The 20,495-nt window shown below is 41.0% G+C and overlaps 3 protein-coding genes across 3 annotated transcripts; 1 reads left to right on the forward strand and 2 right to left on the reverse strand.

Annotated features, from left to right (window-relative positions):
- Positions 1–2,477: 2,477 nt before the first annotated feature.
- LOC117291902 lies at positions 2,478–5,232 on the reverse strand. The gene is made up of 3 exons (XM_033773907.1): positions 4,694–5,232; positions 4,360–4,543; positions 2,478–2,982 (listed from the first exon to the last, which is right to left on the reverse strand). The coding sequence occupies exons 1-3, from the start codon at positions 4,741–4,743 to the stop codon at positions 2,878–2,880; spliced, it is 339 nt and encodes a 112-aa protein (XP_033629798.1). The 5' UTR covers positions 4,744–5,232; the 3' UTR covers positions 2,478–2,877.
- Positions 5,233–8,644: 3,412 nt separating this feature from the next.
- Positions 8,645–9,625, reverse strand: LOC117291308 (alpha-1B adrenergic receptor-like). The gene has a single exon (XM_033772946.1). The coding sequence runs from the start codon at positions 9,623–9,625 to the stop codon at positions 8,645–8,647; it is 981 nt and encodes a 326-aa protein (XP_033628837.1).
- Positions 9,626–13,454: 3,829 nt separating this feature from the next.
- LOC117291821 lies at positions 13,455–17,398 on the forward strand. The gene is made up of 2 exons (XM_033773747.1): positions 13,455–16,983; positions 17,261–17,398. The coding sequence occupies exon 1, from the start codon at positions 13,463–13,465 to the stop codon at positions 16,745–16,747; it is 3,285 nt and encodes a 1,094-aa protein (XP_033629638.1). The 5' UTR covers positions 13,455–13,462; the 3' UTR covers positions 16,748–16,983; positions 17,261–17,398.
- The last annotated feature ends 3,097 nt before the right edge of the window (positions 17,399–20,495 follow it).

Here is a 20,495-nt window from a genome sequence, read left to right on the forward strand (position 1 = left end):
AATGCGAGGTGAATATTGTTGTCACAATATCGCAACAAACTATTTGCAATAGTTGAGCTGTTTTCGAATGCAATAATAGCTGCATTCGCAGGAAGTATGAACTGCGCCAAAGTCAGCAAGTTCACCTTACAGATTACCTCATCGAGTGCCTTATACTTTACCAATGCTACCTACGGTTTCCCAGATCTGTCCTCGGTGAAGGGTTCCGTGCCACAACATCCACTTCTGCACTACCTGCTTACAGACAGTAAAAATAAAAAATAAAAAACAGGGTTAAGCCAGTTTCATATATACTCCCTGCCAATGCCAATACGATACAAGTTTTGACGCCACAAATTCACAGTGAATAATTCGGAAGAGTTGGCCACTGCAACTCCTGCGAAATATTCATAACGAAAACAGGGCTGTGACGCCCAAATTAGTATCGCATTCGCATGAACCTTTATAGGGAAACTTTAGCTGCAAAGGGAAAGATTATTTGTCACCTAACCTCACACATACTAGTCTGGTCAGACAATATGGAGAAAACAGTAGTGTCCTTTTAAACGATGGAGCAATAAACTAGTTTATTGCTCCATGTTTAAACTTACCAATACTTAACCTATGATGTTAAACTTGACCTTTGATGCGAACTCCGACCTTGCTGACCTCCGGTTGACTCACCATCAGGGACATCAAAGTCTAGTGACGGCAAAGTTCTTAGTTTTGATTCAAGACAGTATCTTTTATTCGTTGTAGGACAGTTGTTTTTACTGTCATTAACATGTGTCACTGAAAAAGCAAACGCGTTTGAGCAACTTGACTCAAGACTAAGAACTACACCAGTCACACCTGAAGCCCAAGTCATACTTCCTGCGAATGCTTCGTGCGAAGCGAATTTCATTGCGTCACAAAAGGAAGTTGAGCGCGTACCGATTGTTGCGTCACCAAAATTCGCTTCACATTTGCATTCGCAGGAAGTATGAACCGGGCTTTATACTTAACCTGTTCCAGTAGACCTGCTGAAAGAGTAGAGAGTTAGTCTTATCTCTAGGCCTTTCTGTCTAACCTCTAGGCCTTTCTGTCTTACCACTCATACATACCACATGGAAGGCTCGTTTCTTTGGATGGTTTGCTCCTTTCCCCCTTCTTTCTTCTCTTTCTCTTTTACTCTCTGGTGTTGAGTTGTTTTGTTTTCTAATTTCTTTGTTTTTTTTTAATGTATTTCCCCCCCCCCCCGGCAGCGCTTGAGAATTATTAATTTTATTAGGATAAGTATTTTCGATGAGCCATATTGACCCCTTGCTGGCACGTTACACACGTTAGACACGCTCAACATTTAGGTGGGCAAAAGGTTTACGTGTAAACGCTGCGACGCCTAAAATTCCCACTTCAAATGACTACAGCTTTTTAAAAATACAAGTTTTTAAAACTTGTTCTTTTATTTGAACTTTAAATCTTAATAAAAAGGGTTACAGAAATTTTGTTCATTTATTGTTTTTATTTGTGATTTTGATGCTTGGTTAGACATGTCTCCATTCACAAATGATTTTATGTTGATTTTTAGAGTATTTAAATGTGAACTTAACTTGTATAAGTTATACATTTAAGTCTCCTAAATCAAACATAAAACCTTCAAATATATAAGTTGAACTTTGTTCTGAATGGAAAGGGTTACAGCTACTTTTTTATTTACTTTACTCATTTTGAATTTTAAAAACTTCACTGTTTTGCCAAGTCTAAAATGTCTGCATTCAGAATTGATGGAATGCGGTCATTAGGCATATGTAAATATTAATTTAGTTGTTCTAAATTATATATTTAATAATCCTAAATCAAACATTGACCATCAAAATGAATGGTGATTAGACTTGAGTATTTGACTGGCATGACTGCATTATGTCTTAGATTACTTCTTAACAGTAAAAGTGTTGTACCATAGAGTAAAGTACCCACCCCAAAAAACAAATTGTTCACTTAAAACTACTCATCTCTGTAAAGGAACTATTAAAAAAATTATGACAATTATTAATAAACATGACAACTGATGACTTGAAGTATCAACACATCACAGAAATTTCCAGTAAGACTAGTCTCCTAATTAAAAAGCATCATCGGCTTCGACCAATATGCATCAAGAAATGCCCAGAAAGTGTGAAGTAACCTTGAAAGCTGCACAAACAAGGACAACATCAACAAGATCGTAGAGCATCTTGGAGGGGAAGGGCGGTACAAGGGGTGGGACTCTGCAAGAGAACGGGTTAGAGCTCCTCTTACACTTCGATGTCTTCGTCTTGTCTTGTCTTGATAGGACAACTTGCATTTTCCAACCTCCACTATTGCATTCCCAACATATTTTGTTCTTTTCATTTTTTTTTTCATTGAAAATATTTTTTTCTTCTTCTCTTTTTGTTTCAAGTGAGAAGTGCATTTTTAATATTGTTTTTTTTTTATTGCAAGTTGCTCAAGTGATTAGGGGGGGGGGGGTAGGGGTAATTACATCCAAAGTGAAACTTGAAATTATTATCAATGACGAATAATAACTATAGTTTTGATTGACAGTTTATGGGTGAAAACCCGATTGGCATTCTGTGCCTCCGTTGCAAAATAATTATCAACATTCTTGTGATTTTGTTCTTCCATGGGGGAGGGTGGGGGGGATATAGGCTACTTTTGAGTGTTTACAAGTAGCCTGGTCTGTTTAAGACTTTTTTTAAACTTGACTTGGATTTGTTCTCTTCGTTTCCTCTACTGTGCCTCTGTAGCAATGATGTTCTTGAGTATGGCAATTAAGGCCATAAAATCCCTAATTTTCAATCAAATAATTTTCTATCAAAGAGGAGCATATTTCACTTGAGCAAACTTGAAAAGTGGAGGTCGGATTTTGCCAAGTTTTCCTTACCTGAATCCGGCGATGACTCCAGCGAGGACTCCACTGCTCGTCCACAAACCACAAATCCATCGACAACAGCCACCATCTGGTCTCAGAGTTGAAAGGAGCACCTATAAAGTGACAGGTAAAAAAGATAAATGTTGATAAAATATTCATACACTAAAATAAATTGTTCCTTAAAGTAGTATTCCTCTGTTCCAAGGACTATTTCCCCTCCATTCTCAACAAAATAATATTTCGGCAGACCAAAATACATTTTCATTTCATTTCCTTTTTTATTTATTAATTTCACAGGTAAAAATTCAAGTACAGACAATAAGAACAGTAAAGAACACAAAAACATGTACAAACAATTAGTAGAGAGAGAGAAAAAGAAAACAAAGTAGCACCCCTGATGGATTTTTAAAAAGTTGACTCAATTACTATCGAGTTATCTCCCGATGCTCAATTTAAGAAGAGACAATAGAAAAGGACATTTCAGATAGACATTATTAAAACATCGCTTACAGTATGAAAATATAGAACTAACAAGCAGTTAAAACTATAACAGCACAACAAAAAATGGGCATTAAAAAATACAAATTTTGTAAACGAGAGACTCTGGTTAATTACAATGCAAACAGCACTGTAAAATAGAGAATACAACTAGCAACAAGGTATTTGAATGAGTAAGGCAACTACAAAGTTAAACTGATATGGTCAAGGGAACCTCCTGGTCAGGGACTAATCAATGATTTCTGAGAGAAATTGTAAAGGAGGATAAACTATGAACAATTGTATCTTAATTGAAGGAAACAAAATAATCTAACGAAACAAAATAATATTTGATGGAATATCATTTTGGAGAAATAATATTTTAGAGGACTTTTAAAGGCAGTGGACACTATTGGTAATTACTCAAGATAATTATTAGTATAAAACCTTACTTGGCAACTAGTAATGGGAAGAGGTTGATAGTATAAAACATTGTGAGAAACGGCTCCCTCTGAAGTAATGTATTTTTTGAGAAAGAAATAATTTTCCACGAATTTGATTTCGAGACGTAAGATTTAGAATTTGAGGTCTCAAAATCAAGCATCTGAAAGCACACAATTTGGTGTGACAAGGGCGTTTTTCTTTCATTATTATCATCTCGGAACTTCGATGACCGATTGAGCTCAAATTTTCATTTTTTTTTTTAAGCATTGTTGAGATACAGCAATAGTGTCCAGTGTCTTTAAAATGATTTTACCAAAGAACAAAAACAAAATTCTGATGTAATTGAATAACTTCAGAGAGAACAAAAGAAAATAATTTCATTTCCTGCCACCACTTGTTCACTAATTATACAAATTATACACTAATTTATTTCATAACAAATGAAAAAGTGGTGGCAGGATAGGAACATTATTTTTTCCGAGTAGAAAAAAAACTGTGAAAAAAAAAATAGTATTTTGGTGGAATTAATTAAAAATGTGATATGCCCATTATTTTTAGTTTGTTTTTACCTGTCCATTTAGGGGCTCTGTACTACTGAGAGACAGTACCGACGACAGTCCCCTCAATGCCGCGCCTGAAGCTGGGCTCGACCACACCGGGAGCTCCCCGCTCTGGCTGGGTTTGTCTCCGCCTCGTTGTTCCCCGTCTTGGTCCAGCGCGCGCACTGCTGCTTCCCGGTCATTTTCACCGACGCTGTTGAGAAAAACAATTAAACCCATAAATGCTACAGTTTTAAGTCTAAAGGTGTCACTTTAAAAGACAAAAGGAGTCACGTTAAAATACACAAATATACGTTTTTGTGTGGTAAAATAATTCTAGGTAATGCTCCCAAATAAACTTTACCTGACAAGATGTCGGTGGAGCCATAGAGCTAGATGTTCGGCTTTGGTCATGAAGTTTTCTGTTGCAGTATACGGTGGCACAATGGAGCTAAGGCCACTCGCAAATCTCGACACAGAATTTGCTTTAAGAGTCTCTGTCGTCGAAACTAGAGAACTTCAAGGAACTCATAATAATGCACTAAAAGTTATTTTCTGTGAATTTTGCTTCAAATAATGTGCTGCTACAAAAGTTTTTCTCTGTCCGAGTGACAATGCACTCACGGGCGTGACTTGCTTGGCAAAACGCACACGGTTCACGTGGCCTTGCATGACAAAATCGTTCATGTAGCTCTCTTCAATTTGTTTGAACAAGTTTTGCTACAGAATATCACACTAAAGTGGTTCTAAAAAGTGCAACAGCATGTGCTGAAATAATTACTGAATGCACATGACCGGTGTTTAGTAAGAAATTTGATAATTTTTGCAAGTAAAAGTTCATCAGAAAAAGGCGAAGTCCACGTCCCACGTTGAGTTGAGAAGAACGACGGCTGCCATGCTGCTCTCCAGTCCACTACGCGATACGCGAATGATGTGCAGTAATTTTCCACAACCAGTCTTCGAAGAGCGAGCGCAAAACAAGCTCATTTGCATAACTTTAATACAATGAAGATCTTCATACAATGGAGTGGCATTCCAAGTAAACCCCAGTTAGAGGAATGTCAAGAACAGTGATTGGCAATTTTCCACAACTAGTCTTCGAAGAGCGAGCGCAAAGCAAGCTCATTTGCATAACTGTAATACAATGAAGATCTTCAATGGAGTGGCATTCTTAATAAACCCCAGTTAGAGCACTAGAAGAATGTCCATCACAGGTCAATCCCGAATCGAATGGCCAACGAGAACAAAGAAATGGCCAGTTTTGTTATTGGTAATAACGATGAAAACAAAAGCCCACTTCGAGAATAAATGTTTCAATCTGGATTTACTGCACCCCCCTTTTTTTGTGGGGGGGGGGGGGGTGAAATGGGATAGTGAATTTGTTTGGGGCTTTGTTCACTTATCTATGACTTGAAAAGGGGTTATTTTGTGAAGCTTAATTCGAGACACTCAATTCAATTCAATTCAATTCAATTCAATTCAATTCAATTCAATTCAATGAGCATTTAGTTTTCATGTCGACAGTCACAATTTAGCATACAGTTGAAAACAGATAACAATGATAACAATGAGTATACTAATGTAACATGTATGCTAGATAACTTAACAGCAATACAATAGACCTTATCGCAAATACCAATGCGCAAGCGCAGACTGTTGAATGAGGTGCATTGTGGGATATATATGGATCAAATTTGGATACCAGCTAGACCACATAGCACCTAATTCCAAGCTTTACGCGCGCGCCCCGGTATTTGCGATAAGGTCTATGTAGAGACTATTCAAAGAAATGAACGTGATTGTCAACATGCAGGGGAATAAGGTTAAGCAGTGCAAACAAATTAAAAAAAACTGGATTTTGGGCAACATATGGTTTCGTTTCGTAGGGACTGTGAGCAATAGCTCCATGCGGCAATACAAACAAACAATTGTTTTGTTAGTACTTGCGCGGATTCACTATCTTTGAACCTTTCTCAACCTATTTATAACTTTCAAGAAAAGTTTGAGAGCAGCCAAAATCAGTTTTACATTTGCGTGGTGTACTTGTCATAAAAATTACACGGCGCAGGGTACTTTTCATGAAAGTTGGTATTTTTTAATTCGAACACTTTTTTATTTGATACAAGATTTGTTTAATAAGTTTGGCTATTGGGCACCTATGAAATTCACTTTGAGATATAGAAAAGGTATATGACGAACAAATCAAAGCTCGTTAATTTTTCAATGAATACTTTTATTTTTGCAGACATTCCCTTATAAATTACTCTCTACAGAAAGTGCAGTCCTAAGATTTACTAAAGATTATTTGTAGATAATGTTTTGTGAAAATTATGATTATTGAAATAACGCATAAAATGGTAAGGCATCAATAATTTTAAAAATAAATAATAAGCATTTATAAAAAAAAAAACAATGAGGATATTTTGTTCTAAGAATAACGATTGCTCATAAATAATGATGTGTGAACAATAATCGATAACAAATAATGATCATCTTCAAATATTGGTTATTAATGATGATTTTAATGTTTTATATTTAAATAGTTAATGGAAACGTCCGATCAGTACTAACAACGGCAAGTAGTTGACTAAGGCCTACACTACCATTAATTAAGAAAAAACTAACGCAAGTACAGGGCTGACATCTGGACCTGACACTGATGTTACGTAATATAAATATTTAGGTTTTGATGTGAAGGACAGGCGGTACAAATGCCAAGAAACTTCGATTTGTAAATAATGCGCTGCAAAAACAAAACAAAATCGGGCCACGGTCGAAAACAAAATCGCAAAGGAACAAAAAATGCGACGCCGAAAAAATGCAACCCGGTGTGGCAGAAGCGGAGATTCGGTCCCCCATTTCTTTTATGTAAAACTGTCTCTTAGCATTGCCTAGGACTAGTCCTAAGTTAGGACTACCTTTGTGAAATCGACCCCTGGACACTATTGGTAAATATATACTAGCATAAACGAGCAACGGATCCGGAGAGTAGAGCTGTTGATAGTATGAAACATTGTGAGAAACGACTCTGAAGTAACGTGGTTTTTGAGAAAGATGTAAATTCTCACTTAAGTAATACAAGACTTCTGGCCAGAAGTTTCTATCTAAAAGTACACTTTTTTGTACAACAAGGGTGTTTTTTGTTTGTTTTTTTCATTTTCTTGCAACTTCAATGACCAATTGAATCCAGATTTTCACAGGCTTGTTATTGTATGCATAAATGTTGGAAAACACCAAGTGAGATTACTGGTCTTTGACAACCAAACGTGTTGGGTTAAGTTTTATCAAATGTTTATCAAATTTGATCAAATTTTTTTTAAATTGTGCATTCATGCCTACAGTTTCTTCTCCTTGTTAAGTCAGAGTTTGTTGTCTTTTGTAATTTTTAATAATAACGAATTATCAGTTGTATCAAATGTTTATCAAATTTAATCTAATTTTTATCTTTTTTTGTGCATTCATGCCTGGAGCTTTTCTTCTCTTCTTTTAAGGCTGTGTTTTTTGTCATTGTTTACAATAATGTATTTAAACACGTCAATTTAAGTCTTTTTAACTTCTGTCGTGTATTTTGTGATATTTTTAATAAACCTTAATGAGTTGAAAAAAAAAAGTGTGCAGCCTTTGAAGACCTGCATGTGAAGCCAATAGTTGGGTTACCATATCATGGTTTTGGGGTTTGATGGGTTGGACTCAAGTTCCACAAGAGAACTGTTGCAGTTTGATTCCAATATTGGGTTACTATAATGGTTACTATGATGATGTGGTTTGATGGATTGAGTATACTGTTTCTACAAGAGAAGTTGCAGTTTGATTCACTGAGTACTGAAGCTAATAGTGGGTTACTAAATGGTGTTGGAGTTTGATGGATTGAGTACTGTTTCCATATGAGAACTGTTGCAGTTTGATTCACTGAGTACTGCAGCCAATAGTGGGTTACTATAATGGTGTTGGAGTTTGATGGATTGAGGACTGTTTCCAAGAAAACTTTTGCAGTTTGATTCACTGAGTACTGAAGCCAATAGTGGGTTGCTATAATGGTGTTGGAGTTTGATGGATTGAGTACTGTTTCCATAAGAGAACTGTTGCAGTTTGATTCACTGAGTACTGAAGCCAATAGTTGGTTACTATAATGGTGTTGGGGTTCGATGGATTGAGTACTGTTTCTACAAGAGAACTGTTGCAGTTCGATTCACTGAGCTGAAGCCAAATACGGGGTCATTATAATTGCGTTGGAGTTTCTTTATGGGTTGAGCAGTGATATAGTATGCTTTCAATGTTGTAAAAGTCTTCTGTCAGATGCACTTGATTTTTTCAATCAAAGTGGACCAACTTGGTTTGGTTGTCTTTGTTGATGACATCTGCACACCATGGATATGAATTCTTTTCTCATCTGTTTATACTTGAAAACATACAAGACTGGATTGATGGCCGAGTTCACCAAAGCTAGAAATTCAAGCACAACCCATATGACATACTCCACTATGATACTTTTTTCAAGCAGAAGCAAGGATATGGAGTAACATACGGCTCCAGGCAAGACAAGAATGCCGAAAGCTGTGGTGACGATAGCAAGAGTGCTGGTGACTTTCTTGTGAGCTTGGTGCAGTTCTTGAGCTGGGCCCTGGATTCCTCGCTCTTCTAGGTTTCTGGCTCCTTGTTTCAGGTTGATGAGGATTCTGATGTACATCCAGATTGAAGCTGCAAATGGTAGCAGATACAACATCATTGCTGCAACATCAAAGGCTGCAGGTTTCTGTAGCTCATCAATTGCGCAATTGTCTCTTTTGAACTGATCTATAATAAGAACTGATCGAGGCAAATACACTATTACTGGAATTATCCAAACAGCAAGTAACAACAGCGTGATCTTTCTTCTAGTGAAGTAGCTTGTGTACTGCAAAGGTCGAGTGATTCCAATAAATCGTTCATAATTGGCCAAAGTGAGACTGAGAACAGAGTGGGCACAGAAGCAGTTGATAATGAAATAATAAACCCAACTACTGTCGAAATGATAAAGTATCTCTGCTGTACACTGGCTGCTGCTGTTCGAATGAGATGAACCGTTTTCAAGAAGTAAGTACTGGAAAGAAATAGTTGCAAACGGAGCATTAGATGCAGAGACCAATGCGTCTGCAACAGCGAGGTTGAGTATCATCAAATTGGTCATATTATGCAGTTTCTTGGTGTAGATTATAGTCACACATACAAGAACATTTCCAACAAATCCAATACTCCCAACAATTGGCACGAACACAATTAAAACTGATGTAAAGAAGGCAAAGAGAATGCTATCCATTGTTCACGGTGCGGTAATCCTGCGCGTTACTGGTTGTAGTTCTGCCAAAGCAAGCAGTCCTGTTTGTGGCTAGTATAGTATCACCATGGAGGTAGAAATAGGTTTCAAATTATACTCGGATCTAGAGCAAAAGTACTGAAAAACCCTCACAAACACTATCAGCAGTAACTTGACATGATTGCATTTGTGCACAAAATTAACGCATAGCTGTTTCGTAATAACATCTTAAAATTACTCAGATGAACTTGAATTTTTGTTTGTTTGACCTATATACAGCCTATTAAAAAATAATATTTAGATTATACCAAGTTAAGTTGGCAATTTATGACTTAAAGGTGCAAAATAAAAATAAAATCATAACAAATCATGTGATGACGTCATCATGACGTCATTCAACAATGTACAAGAACTTGCCTATATCTAACAACCTACAAAGTTTCAACCTGATTGCATAATCGCTTCGGGAGTTATACGAGTTAAACAAGTGCACCTTTATAATAAAGAGTGACACCCCAGGAGAGGTGGTCCATAGAGCAGATATTGCTTTTCCGCTCAGTCTGTTTTGTTTGCAAACAATTAGTATATATAAACACATACAAAAAACGAGCATCAAGTACCGTACCTATTCTGGATCCATCTATCCGTTTTTTAAATTGCGCCCTCTATTGGCAACAAGTTCTTTCATTCAACGAATCACGTTTTATCAATTTTCCGTCTAAAGTTTGTTCCGACATTTTCACACTTTGTGACTAGTTTAATCCATCCCAATCTACTGCCTTCTCAGATAACGCCTACGAGAAGCATTGCCTGTAAGTTTATAGCTTTCCTTGCCTTGTTTTTGGACTTCAAAGGGTGTTTTTGTGGGTATTTAGGCCTCGTTAATTCATGGGATTTGTGTATACATTTAGCTTACATATCGTTTCTGGTTAAGGGGATATGCATGTGGGTTTTTACTGCACGGGTCACGCCAAATTTTCCATTTGTGTGAGGTCTAGTTCTGTGTATTATTGCATTTTAGCTTCAGCATTCTTTTAGCCATTCGTTACAACATGTAGTCATTATAGTTTTTCTATTCTTGTATTACAGTTTTACTCCTTGTTCATCACTGACGTCATATACCCCCAGCTTGAATAAATCACTACAGGAGCTTGGAGGCTATTTCCTGACTCTCATGTCGATTATTAATGGAGTTTGGCTGGCTGTCTAATTTTGGTTTCAAACACCTCAAGGAGGACAGTACAGTAAAAAGGCAGATAACTGTTGATGTTACCACAACTACGGCAGTGGATCAAGGCGCAGCTCTACTGTGAATCATCATGAACGAAACAGAACATGATGAACGTGCGTCCCAGACCAGTTCGAAGACCACACATTCATCTTCATCAGTTACAAGTGAAGCGACCAAGGCCCGCGCAAGGGCAGAGGCAGCACACATCCGTGCATCGTTTGCCGAAAGAGAAGCAAGGTTAAAAGTTGAGAGTGCTGAAAGAGATGCAAAAATAAGAATAGAAAAAGCAAAATTGGATGCAGAGTTGGGAGCTATGAGTCTTCATAGAGAGGCGGCGGCAGCTATGGCAGAGGCTGAAGCTTTTGAGACAGCCGAAGAATACAGAAGAGCCCCTAGTAGCAAAAACAGCGTATCGTTTAAACGGCAAGACGTCGCTGAACGCACTAGCATTTATGTGTTGCAACAAGCTGAGTTCCATGCCAGTTACTCATCCATGCCCAACTTGGAACCAGCTTACGACATGATGCACGCTACATCTGCCTGTCCAAGTCAAACTCTCGCTAATCATCCAACCCTACCCAACACCGATCCATCAAAATTCCCTGAACGGAGCCCAAAACCACCGTCACCACTTCCCCAGCACAGACACAACAACGATACCCCCAAGTCATCGTGTGACGAACCCGTTCAAGACACCAAACCACAAATCGTATCTTCAGAAGAGCAAGGTCAAACTCCAGCTGTGAATGACTTTGCTAAGTACTTGGCACGACGTGAGCTGGTCAACACGGCTCACACAGTACGACGACCGGCCTGAGAGCTTCCGAGCATGGAAGTCGTCATTCACTAACGCTACAAACGGTCTAGGCCTCACAGCCAGTGAAGAATTGGATCTCCTGATGAAGTGGCTTGGAAAGGAGTCATCACAGCATGCCAAACGACTCCGTGCTGTACACATCAACGATCCAACGGCAGCATTGAAAAAGGTTTGGGAAAGGCTAAGACAGTGTTACGCTTCATCAGAAGTCATCGAAAGTGCGCTGTTCAAGAAACTGGACAACTTCCCCAGAATCTACAGCAGAGATTACATAAAGCTGAGGGAACTCGGAGACCTCCTAATGGAAGTCCAATCTGCAAAAGAAGATGGCTATTTTCCCGGCCTTGCCTATTTGGACACCGCCCGTGGTGTCAATCCCATTGTGGAGAAGTTGCCACACAACCTTCAGGAAAGGTGGATTTCGAGGGGATCTAAATACAAGAACGATCACAATATGTCCTTTCCCCCATTCTCTATCTTCATGGAGTTCATCTGCTACGAAGCGAAGGCCAGAAACGACCCTAGTTTTTCCTTCACCATTAACACTACTGGCCCAAATAGAAGTGACCGACCTCCATTCCGAAACAACAGACCTCCAGTAACCGTTAATAAGACTGATGTTTCCATGGTAACCAGCACAGATATCACCGCAGAGAAGGAAGGTGATCCAAATAAGTACTGCCCTCTACATCAAAAACCACACCCCCTCAGGAAGTGCAGAGGTTTCAGAGCCAAATCATTGGATGAGCGAAAGGCCTTTCTAAGAGAGAAAGGAATCTGTTTCAATTGCTGTGCATCCTCATCCCATCCCTCAAGAGACTGCAAGTTCACAATCAAATGCTTTGAATGTGAGAGTGACCACCATACCACAGCTATGCACCCGGGGCCTGCCCCCTGGTTGTTGAAGACTTCCTACCCTACACCACAGCACGGCGGGGAGGAAGTCATCAAGCCTACCATCCCACCTGCAGTCAACTCTCAATGCACTGAAGTTTGTGGCAAAGGTCTGACATCACGATCCTGCTCTAAAATATGCCTGGTGAAAGTATGTCCACACAACCGCCCCAAAGATGCAGTCACAATGTACGCTATGCTCGACGATCAGAGCAACCGGTCACTGGCAAGGTCAGAATTCTTTGATATCTTCAACATTCAAGGAAGCCAATCGCCATACTCTCTAAGAACCTGTGCAGGAGTCGCAGAAATGCGAGGGAGGAAGACTGACGGTTTCCAGATCCAAGCAGCAAATGGAAGAGTTAGTCTGAATCTCCCTCCACTCATCGAGTGCAACGAAATCCTAAACAACAGGGCTGAGATCCCAACGCCCGAGGCAGCCCTTCATCACCCTCATCTGAAGTCTGTAGCAGCCCAAATCCCAGAACTTGACCCGAATGCTAAAATTCTGCTATTGCTTGGGAGAGACATCCTCAGAGTACATAAAGTAAGACAGCAGATCAATGGACCACACAACGCCCCCTTCGCCCAACAACTCGATCTAGGCTGGGTTCTTATCGGTGAAGTTTGCCTTGGAGACGCACACAAGCCCCACATAAACAGCTTCAAAACCCACCTGCTGGACAGCGGACGTCCATCACTTCTCACTCCATGCACAAGCCACTTCAACATCAAAGAAAAGATGAGTTATGACGGAGGGCAACGCTATGGTTTGTCCATCGATGGAAGCCCGGCCAAGAGAACAGCCTTTGACAAGCTCGGTAACGAGGTGTTCCAGAGGACCCCTGATGACAACAAAACTGCTCTCTCCATCGAAGATACAAAGTTTCTCAAGATCATGGATGATGAAGTTTACAAAGACGACACTAACAGCTGGGTGGCTCCTCTCCCCTTCAAAACACCCAGACGTCCTCTCCCTAACAACCGGGAACATGCAATCACACGTCTGCACTCCTTGCGACGGAGCTTGGACAAGAAACCAGAGATGAAAGATCAATTCATCGCATTCATGGACAAGATGTTCCGGAACCATCACGCTGAGGTTGCACCCCAACTGAAGAGCACAGAGGAGCGATGGTACCTGCCGACCTTTGGAGTTTATCACCCTCAGAAGCCAGACCAAATCAGGGTCGTCTTTGACTCCAGTGCGCAACAGGACGGCATCTCACTTAACAACGTGATGCTCACCGGTCCAGACCTGAATAACAGCCTCCTTGGAGTTTTGATACGCTTCAGGAAGGAACCTGTAGCAATCGTCGCAGACATTCAGCAGATGTTCTACTGCTTTGGTGTGAGAGAGGACCATAGAGACCATTTGCGATTCCTCTGGTACAGAGACAACGACTTGACGAAAGACATCATCGACTACAGGATGACAGTTCATGTTTTTGGTAACAGCCCATCTCCTGCTGTCGCCATATACGGTCTCAGACGAGCTGCCCAAGAAGGAGAAAGCGACCACGGTGCAGACACACGAGAATTCGTAGAAAGACATTTCTATGTCGACGATGGACTTACGTCTCTTCCCACTCCCATTGAGGCAATCGATCTATTGCAGAGGACCCGAGCATCACTTGCAGAATCAAACCTACGATTGCACAAGATCGCTTCAAACAACGCCGCAGTGATGGCAGCCTTTCCACCAGAGGACCACGCCAAAGGTATGAAAGATTTGGGCCTCGGTGGCGAAAGCGGAGTCGTACAACGCAGCCTAGGTTTATGCTGGGAAATCACTATGGACACATTCACATTCAGGGTGACGACCGACGACAAGCCATTTACTCGCCGTGGAGTACTGTCAATGGTAAATAGCCTTTACGACCCTCTCGGCCTGGTAGCCCCGGTAACCATACAAGGCAGAGCCCTACTTCGTGAACTCACAACCAATGCTTGCCACTGGGACACACCTCTCCCCAAAGACAGCCTGAAAGAATGGGAGATGTGGAGAGATTCGCTTCAGGATCTGAAGGAGCTTCATATCCCTCGCACATACGCCATGAAGTCTCTCACCAAGGTACGGCAAACCGAGTTGTGTGTGTTCTCAGATGCGTCCACCAGAGCCATTGGTGCAGTAGCTTATCTCCGAACCCTTGACGAAAACGGACAGACCGCAGTGGGATTCGTCCTCGGAAAAGCTAAGCTAGCCCCTCTGTCCGAACCTACCATACCTCGACTGGAACTATGTGCTGCAGTGCTAGCAGTAGAGATGGCAGAGCTCATCCTAGACGAAATAGACCTCAAAATTGATGCGGTGAAATTCTACTGTGACAGTAAAGTTGTACTAGGTTACATTAACAACGAATCCAAGCGATTTTACGTATACGTACACAACAGAGTCGAGCGTATACGTCAGTCAACAAAGCCAGATCAGTGGCACTACGTGCCTACAGAGCACAATCCAGCAGACCACGCTTCACGGGGAATTCCAGCTTCCCAGCTCGCAAGTACATCATGGTTCACGGGACCGCCATTTCTCTTCAAGCTGAACCAATCTCCTTCAGAGAAATCGAACCCCTTCGAGCTAGTTGATCCAGAGCTAGATGTAGAAATCCGTCCCCAGGTGACAAGTTTCGCTACCCAGACGAAAATGACAACACTTACACCCAAACGCTTTCAACGTTTCTCGACGTGGAACTCACTCCTGAGAGCAGTTACTTTCCTCATCCATGTCGTTCGTTCCCGCAAGATGGACCCAGCAAGTCAGTCAACTAAATGCAGTGGACAGCACAAGCCATATACTCCAGACGAGCAGGCTCAAGCAAAAGATGTTATCATCAAGTCAGTCCAGAGAGAGTTCTACTCAGGGGAGTTTACAAACCTTGACCAGAAGAAAGATGTTCCCAAGAACAGTTCTCTCACAAAGCTGAATCCTGTTTTGGAAGAGGGCTTCATCAGAGTGGGAGGTCGTCTCAAACATGCACAGCTAGACCGTGACGAGAAGAACCCAATTATTTTGCCAGGTAACCACCACGTTTGCACACTGCTAGTACGCCACTACCACGAGCAGGTGAAACACCAAGGTCGCCATTTTACGGAAGGGACCATCAGAGCATCCGGCCTATGGATTGTCGGTGGTAAGAGACTCATAAACTCAGTCCTACATAAGTGCGTCATATGCAAGAAGCTCCGTGGGAAGTTGGAAGAACAGAAGATGGCGGACCTGCCACCTGAGCGACTCAATACATCTCCACCATTCACATACGTTGGTTTAGACGTTTTTGGTCCATGGGCAGTCATCGCACGACGCACAAGAGGAGGTCACGCTGAAAGCAAACGCTGGGCAATGTTGTTCACTTGCATGAGCACGAGAGCCATTCACATTGAAGTCCTAGAGTCCATGGACACGTCATGCTGCATCAACGCACTCAGACGGTTTTTTGCTCTCCGCGGACCAGCGAAACAGCTTAGATCCGACTGCGGAACCAACTTCGTTGGAGCCTGCAATGAGCTGAAACTTGGAAAGGAACAACAACAGGAGACAAGAATGCAGCGCTACCTGAGTGAACAAGGCTGCACATGGGAGTTCAACCCACCTCACTTGTCACACATGGGAGGTGTTTGGGAGCGCATGATTGGAGTAGCTCGGAGAGTCCTCGACTCCATTCTATTACAGAGCAAATCCTCTCACCTCTCGCATGAAGTACTGTGCACCTTCTTGGCCGAAGTTACAGCGATCGTCAATGCTCGACCTCTTATCCCAGTCTCCAACGATCCTGAATTGCCATTCATCTTGACACCTGCTACGCTGCTTACCCAGAAGGTTGGTGCTCCTGCTCCCTTGGGAGAATTCACCGACAAGGACCTGTTCAAGAGCCAGTGGAGGCAGGTTCAGAGTCTCGCCAGTAAGTTCTGGACCCGATGGAAACGCGAATACCTGCCTACCCTACAGAGCCGTACGAAGTGGACGGAAACCCATCGTAACCTGCAAGAGGGAGATCTTGTGCTCTTGAAAGACAAGCAAGTCGTCCGCAATGAGTGGCCACTGGCTCGAGTTACTTCTGCTTTTGTGAGCGATGACGGAAAGGTCCGCAAGATAGAAGTCAAGGTCTCGTCCAACGACACCGTCAAGAAGTTCACGAGGCCCATCTCAGAAGTCGTACTTCTACTACCAAAAGAGGACTGAACATTACGTTTATTTTGTATTATGCCATACTAAAGATGCCAGACGGGGAGTATTCTGGATCCATCTATCCGTTTTTTAAATTGCGCCCTCTATTGGCAACAAGTTCTTTCATTCAACGAATCACGTTTTATCAATTTTCCGTCTAAAGTTTGTTCCGACATTTTCACACTTTGTGACTAGTTTAATCCATCCCAATCTACTGCCTTCTCAGATAACGCCTACGAGAAGCATTGCCTGTAAGTTTATAGCTTTCCTTGCCTTGTTTTTGGACTTCAAAGGGTGTTTTTGTGGGTATTTAGGCCTCGTTAATTCATGGGATTTGTGTATACATTTAGCTTACATATCGTTTCTGGTTAAGGGGATATGCATGTGGGTTTTTACTGCACGGGTCACGCCAAATTTTCCATTTGTGTGAGGTCTAGTTCTGTGTATTATTGCATTTTAGCTTCAGCATTCTTTTAGCCATTCGTTACAACATGTAGTCATTATAGTTTTTCTATTTTTGTATTACAGTTTTACTCCTTGTTCATCACTGACGTCATATACCCCCAGCTTGAATAAATCACTACAGGAGCTTGGAGGCTATTTCCTGACTCTCATGTCGATTATTAATGGAGTTTGGCTGGCTGTCTAATTTTGGTTTCAAACACCTCAAGGAGGACAGTACAGTACCTGAATCCTGAAAAGTAGGCTAATTATAGGCTATTTAAAAAAAGCCATAAAGCATTGTACGTGCTTCTCCTTGCATTGCTTCTAATTGCATTGCTTCTCACCCAATAAAAGCAGTATTGTGTGCAGCTATAATGAGCAAATGAAATCATAATACACAACTGACAATCGCTCCTATTAAGTATTTGGCCATACTATGTGAAAAAAAAAGATACCCGGAATATGAGTTCCGACCCCCGTAGGTCTAAAACCCTTTAAGCCCTTTTCACACTTCAGAGCCATTTCCCGGGAATTAAACTTCCGGGGAAATCCCGGGAGTTTTTAACCCCACCGCCACCCCATCAGCAACCGTTCTCACTATCCCAATTTGGTAAATCCCATACTATTTCCCAGGAATATGCACGGTCGTGTCACGGAAATACATTTTACCCCGGGGTCAACTCCCTTAACCCTACCCCTGAGCAGGGTTAATTATTTCCTGGGAATAAGTTATTTCCCGGGAAATTCCCGGGAGTTTGCTTTGTAGTCACGAACAAATCTTAACGGGAAATAACTATAGTGTAAAAGGGCTTAAGAGAACTCTGCAGTTTTTAACAAATAATTAATTGCTGGAGATGACGGTTCCGAAAGTTCTCCAGAAAAACGCCAGGGTGAGTCAAATTTTAGGGGATTGTACCTTTTTAGCCACGATGTTTTTAAAAAGTAAACATGAACCCAGATAATGTACCGACCAGATCCAAACACATGTCATCGCACGTGTTGATTCCTTGATTGCCTTGATTTTAGTTATCTGATACATATGATTATTATATGACTTGCAAAACAAAAGGTTGACCAGGGGTCGATTTCACTAACGCGTTTTGGTCATCGCAAACGCCGAAATCGATCGCTAAATCTAAAATCCATCGCAACTTAGCGATGGATTTTTAGCCGACGATATCACTAAAACTTAACGATGAATATACTCGTCGCAAAGTTTTATTTAGCGATGCCAATCTTGCGATGACATGTTAGTGGTCGCAAAGTAAAAGTTCATCGCAAACTTGTGATACATTGCGCCATTATGTGCTTATAGTTATAGCGGCGTACGTTTTGACGTATAAATTGCCCGTGATTTAGAGTAAAATGAGTGGCGCTACATTATTTTAGTCTTGCGGTCTTTTACCTGGTAGACTCAGATTGCCGATGACAACTATCAGCGACGCAACTGCAGCAAAGAGCCCCTTAATATCGGTAAAAAGGAGATACTATATGGGTTCGATTATTTTAACCATCATTTTTAGAAAAAATAATGTGTAATGTATTGGCAAATTGACACAAGTTTCTTTATTTGTGAACCTGCCTCCAACAACCATGTCTCGTTTCTCACGTGGGGATTGTGCTGTACTTGATCATTCTTATCTGATTTTAGATTTAGCGATCGATTTCGGCGTTTGCGATGACCAAAACGCGTTAGTGAAATCGACCCCTGGTCAACCTTTTGTTTTGCAAGTCATATAATAATCATATGTATCAGATAACTAAAATCAAGGCAATCAAGGAATCAACACGTGCGATGACATGTGTTTGGACCAAAACGCGTTGGGTTGCAAGCGTTTGCATCAAAAGGGGCGTCCACCATGCATACGCGGTACTGCTTTATTATGTGTGGGTTAATCATAGTACGTTTTGCAGAAACCACAGTAATTAAAAATGAATAATACAAACTTTGCTTAGAATATAGTCAAAATGAAAATGTATTATGTCAATTTTTGTAAAAGTGTTTCTAAGGTGAACATTTAACAAGTTAATGGCAAATGGTCCGAGGTAAAAGTAACAGATTTTGTTCATCAGCGGGACGGACAGACAAAATAACAGCGGGTGTTAGACAGAATAAAAGGCCGTAAGTGTATCCGAGTCCATTGATGTTACAGAAATAATATTTCCATGAAAGTTAAAAGACTGATAGAGATAAAAAGTGCTTAAAAGGTGCCACGTACATGGCTTGACTTTCCGCCAAAGCATAGAGCCCTCTACTGAGAGGGCCGTTACGATGGCCGCTGTGGACCCCACAAGTCACCATGTATTTAAAGCCATTGGACACTTTCGGTAAAAAGTACTGCCAAGGCCCACACTTCGTGTATCACAACTTTTATATAAAATAACAAACCTGTGAAAATTTAGGCTCAATCGGTCATCGGAGTCGGGAGAAAATAGCGGGAAAACCCACCCTTGTATCCGCGCGTTTCGCCGTGTCATGACATGTGTTTAAAATAAATCCGTAATTCTCGTTAACGAGAACTGATATTGTTTTACTGTTTTCTCAAAAAGTAAAGCATTTCATGGAATAATTATTTCAAGAGAAGTATTTCACCACTACCTTCTGTAAACCCTGTAAGTTATTCGTAAATCTGTGAACTTTTTTTTTTCTGTACCGAAAGGATCCAATGGCTTTAAGCCCCTTATGGCGTAGTCCTGGGCGCGCAATTGCAGTCGACGCAAATCTAAATGAAAAGTATAGCCTACAGTGAGTTTGTCAGTAAAACATTTCCAGAAACTGGTTTTAAGATTCACTGCGAACAAAGACGTTGAAGATTTAAAATATTCCCGAGCACGTGAAAGCCTGGGTCACATACTTCTTGCGAGTGCGAATGCAAAGCGAATTTTGACGTCACGCATTCGTTTTCGCGGGAAGTATGAATCGGGCTTTACATGAAATGGTGTCCATGACGGGGTTGACGTTCAAGGGGAGGGAGAGAGGGAGGTAGAAGTCGAATAATACAAGTTTGTGATACAATAAGAATTATGGTATTTACATAGATATACAAGGGGAGCTGTATAAGGTCATTCAGACAATACTATAAATCAACGGTTGTCTTCGATTCGTTTTAAACTGAGCTGATGCCAAATATGGGGTCATTATAATTGCGTTGGAGTTTCTTTATGGGTTGAGCAGTGATATAGTATGCTTTCAATGTTGTAAAAGTCTTCTGTTCTCGTCAGATGCACTTGATTTTTTTCAATCAAAGTGGACCAACTTGGTTTGGTTGTCTTTGTTGATGACATCTGCACACCATGGATATGAATTCTTTTCTCATCT

This window comes from Asterias rubens, chromosome 6 (assembly GCF_902459465.1).
Source record: "Asterias rubens chromosome 6, eAstRub1.3, whole genome shotgun sequence".
NCBI lineage: Eukaryota > Metazoa > Echinodermata > Asteroidea > Forcipulatida > Asteriidae > Asterias > Asterias rubens.

Bases quoted from the DNA above. Each gene is read 5' to 3' on its own strand.
- LOC117291308 (XM_033772946.1), bottom strand. From the start codon at position 9,625: ATGGATAGCATTCTCTTTGCCTTCTTTACATCAGTTTTAATTGTGTTC.
- LOC117291902 (XM_033773907.1), bottom strand. From the start codon at position 4,743: ATGACCAAAGCCGAACATCTAGCTCTATGGCTCCACCGACATCTTGTC. The intron at 4,544-4,693 runs GTAAAGTTTATT...TTTTCTCAACAG, and splicing joins CTCCACCGACATCTTGTCAG to CGTCGGTGAAAATGACCGGG. The intron at 2,983-4,359 runs GTAAAAACAAAC...GTCACTTTATAG, and splicing joins CAGAGCCCCTAAATGGACAG to GTGCTCCTTTCAACTCTGAG.
- LOC117291821 (XM_033773747.1), top strand. From the start codon at position 13,463: ATGGATGATGAAGTTTACAAAGACGACACTAACAGCTGGGTGGCTCCT.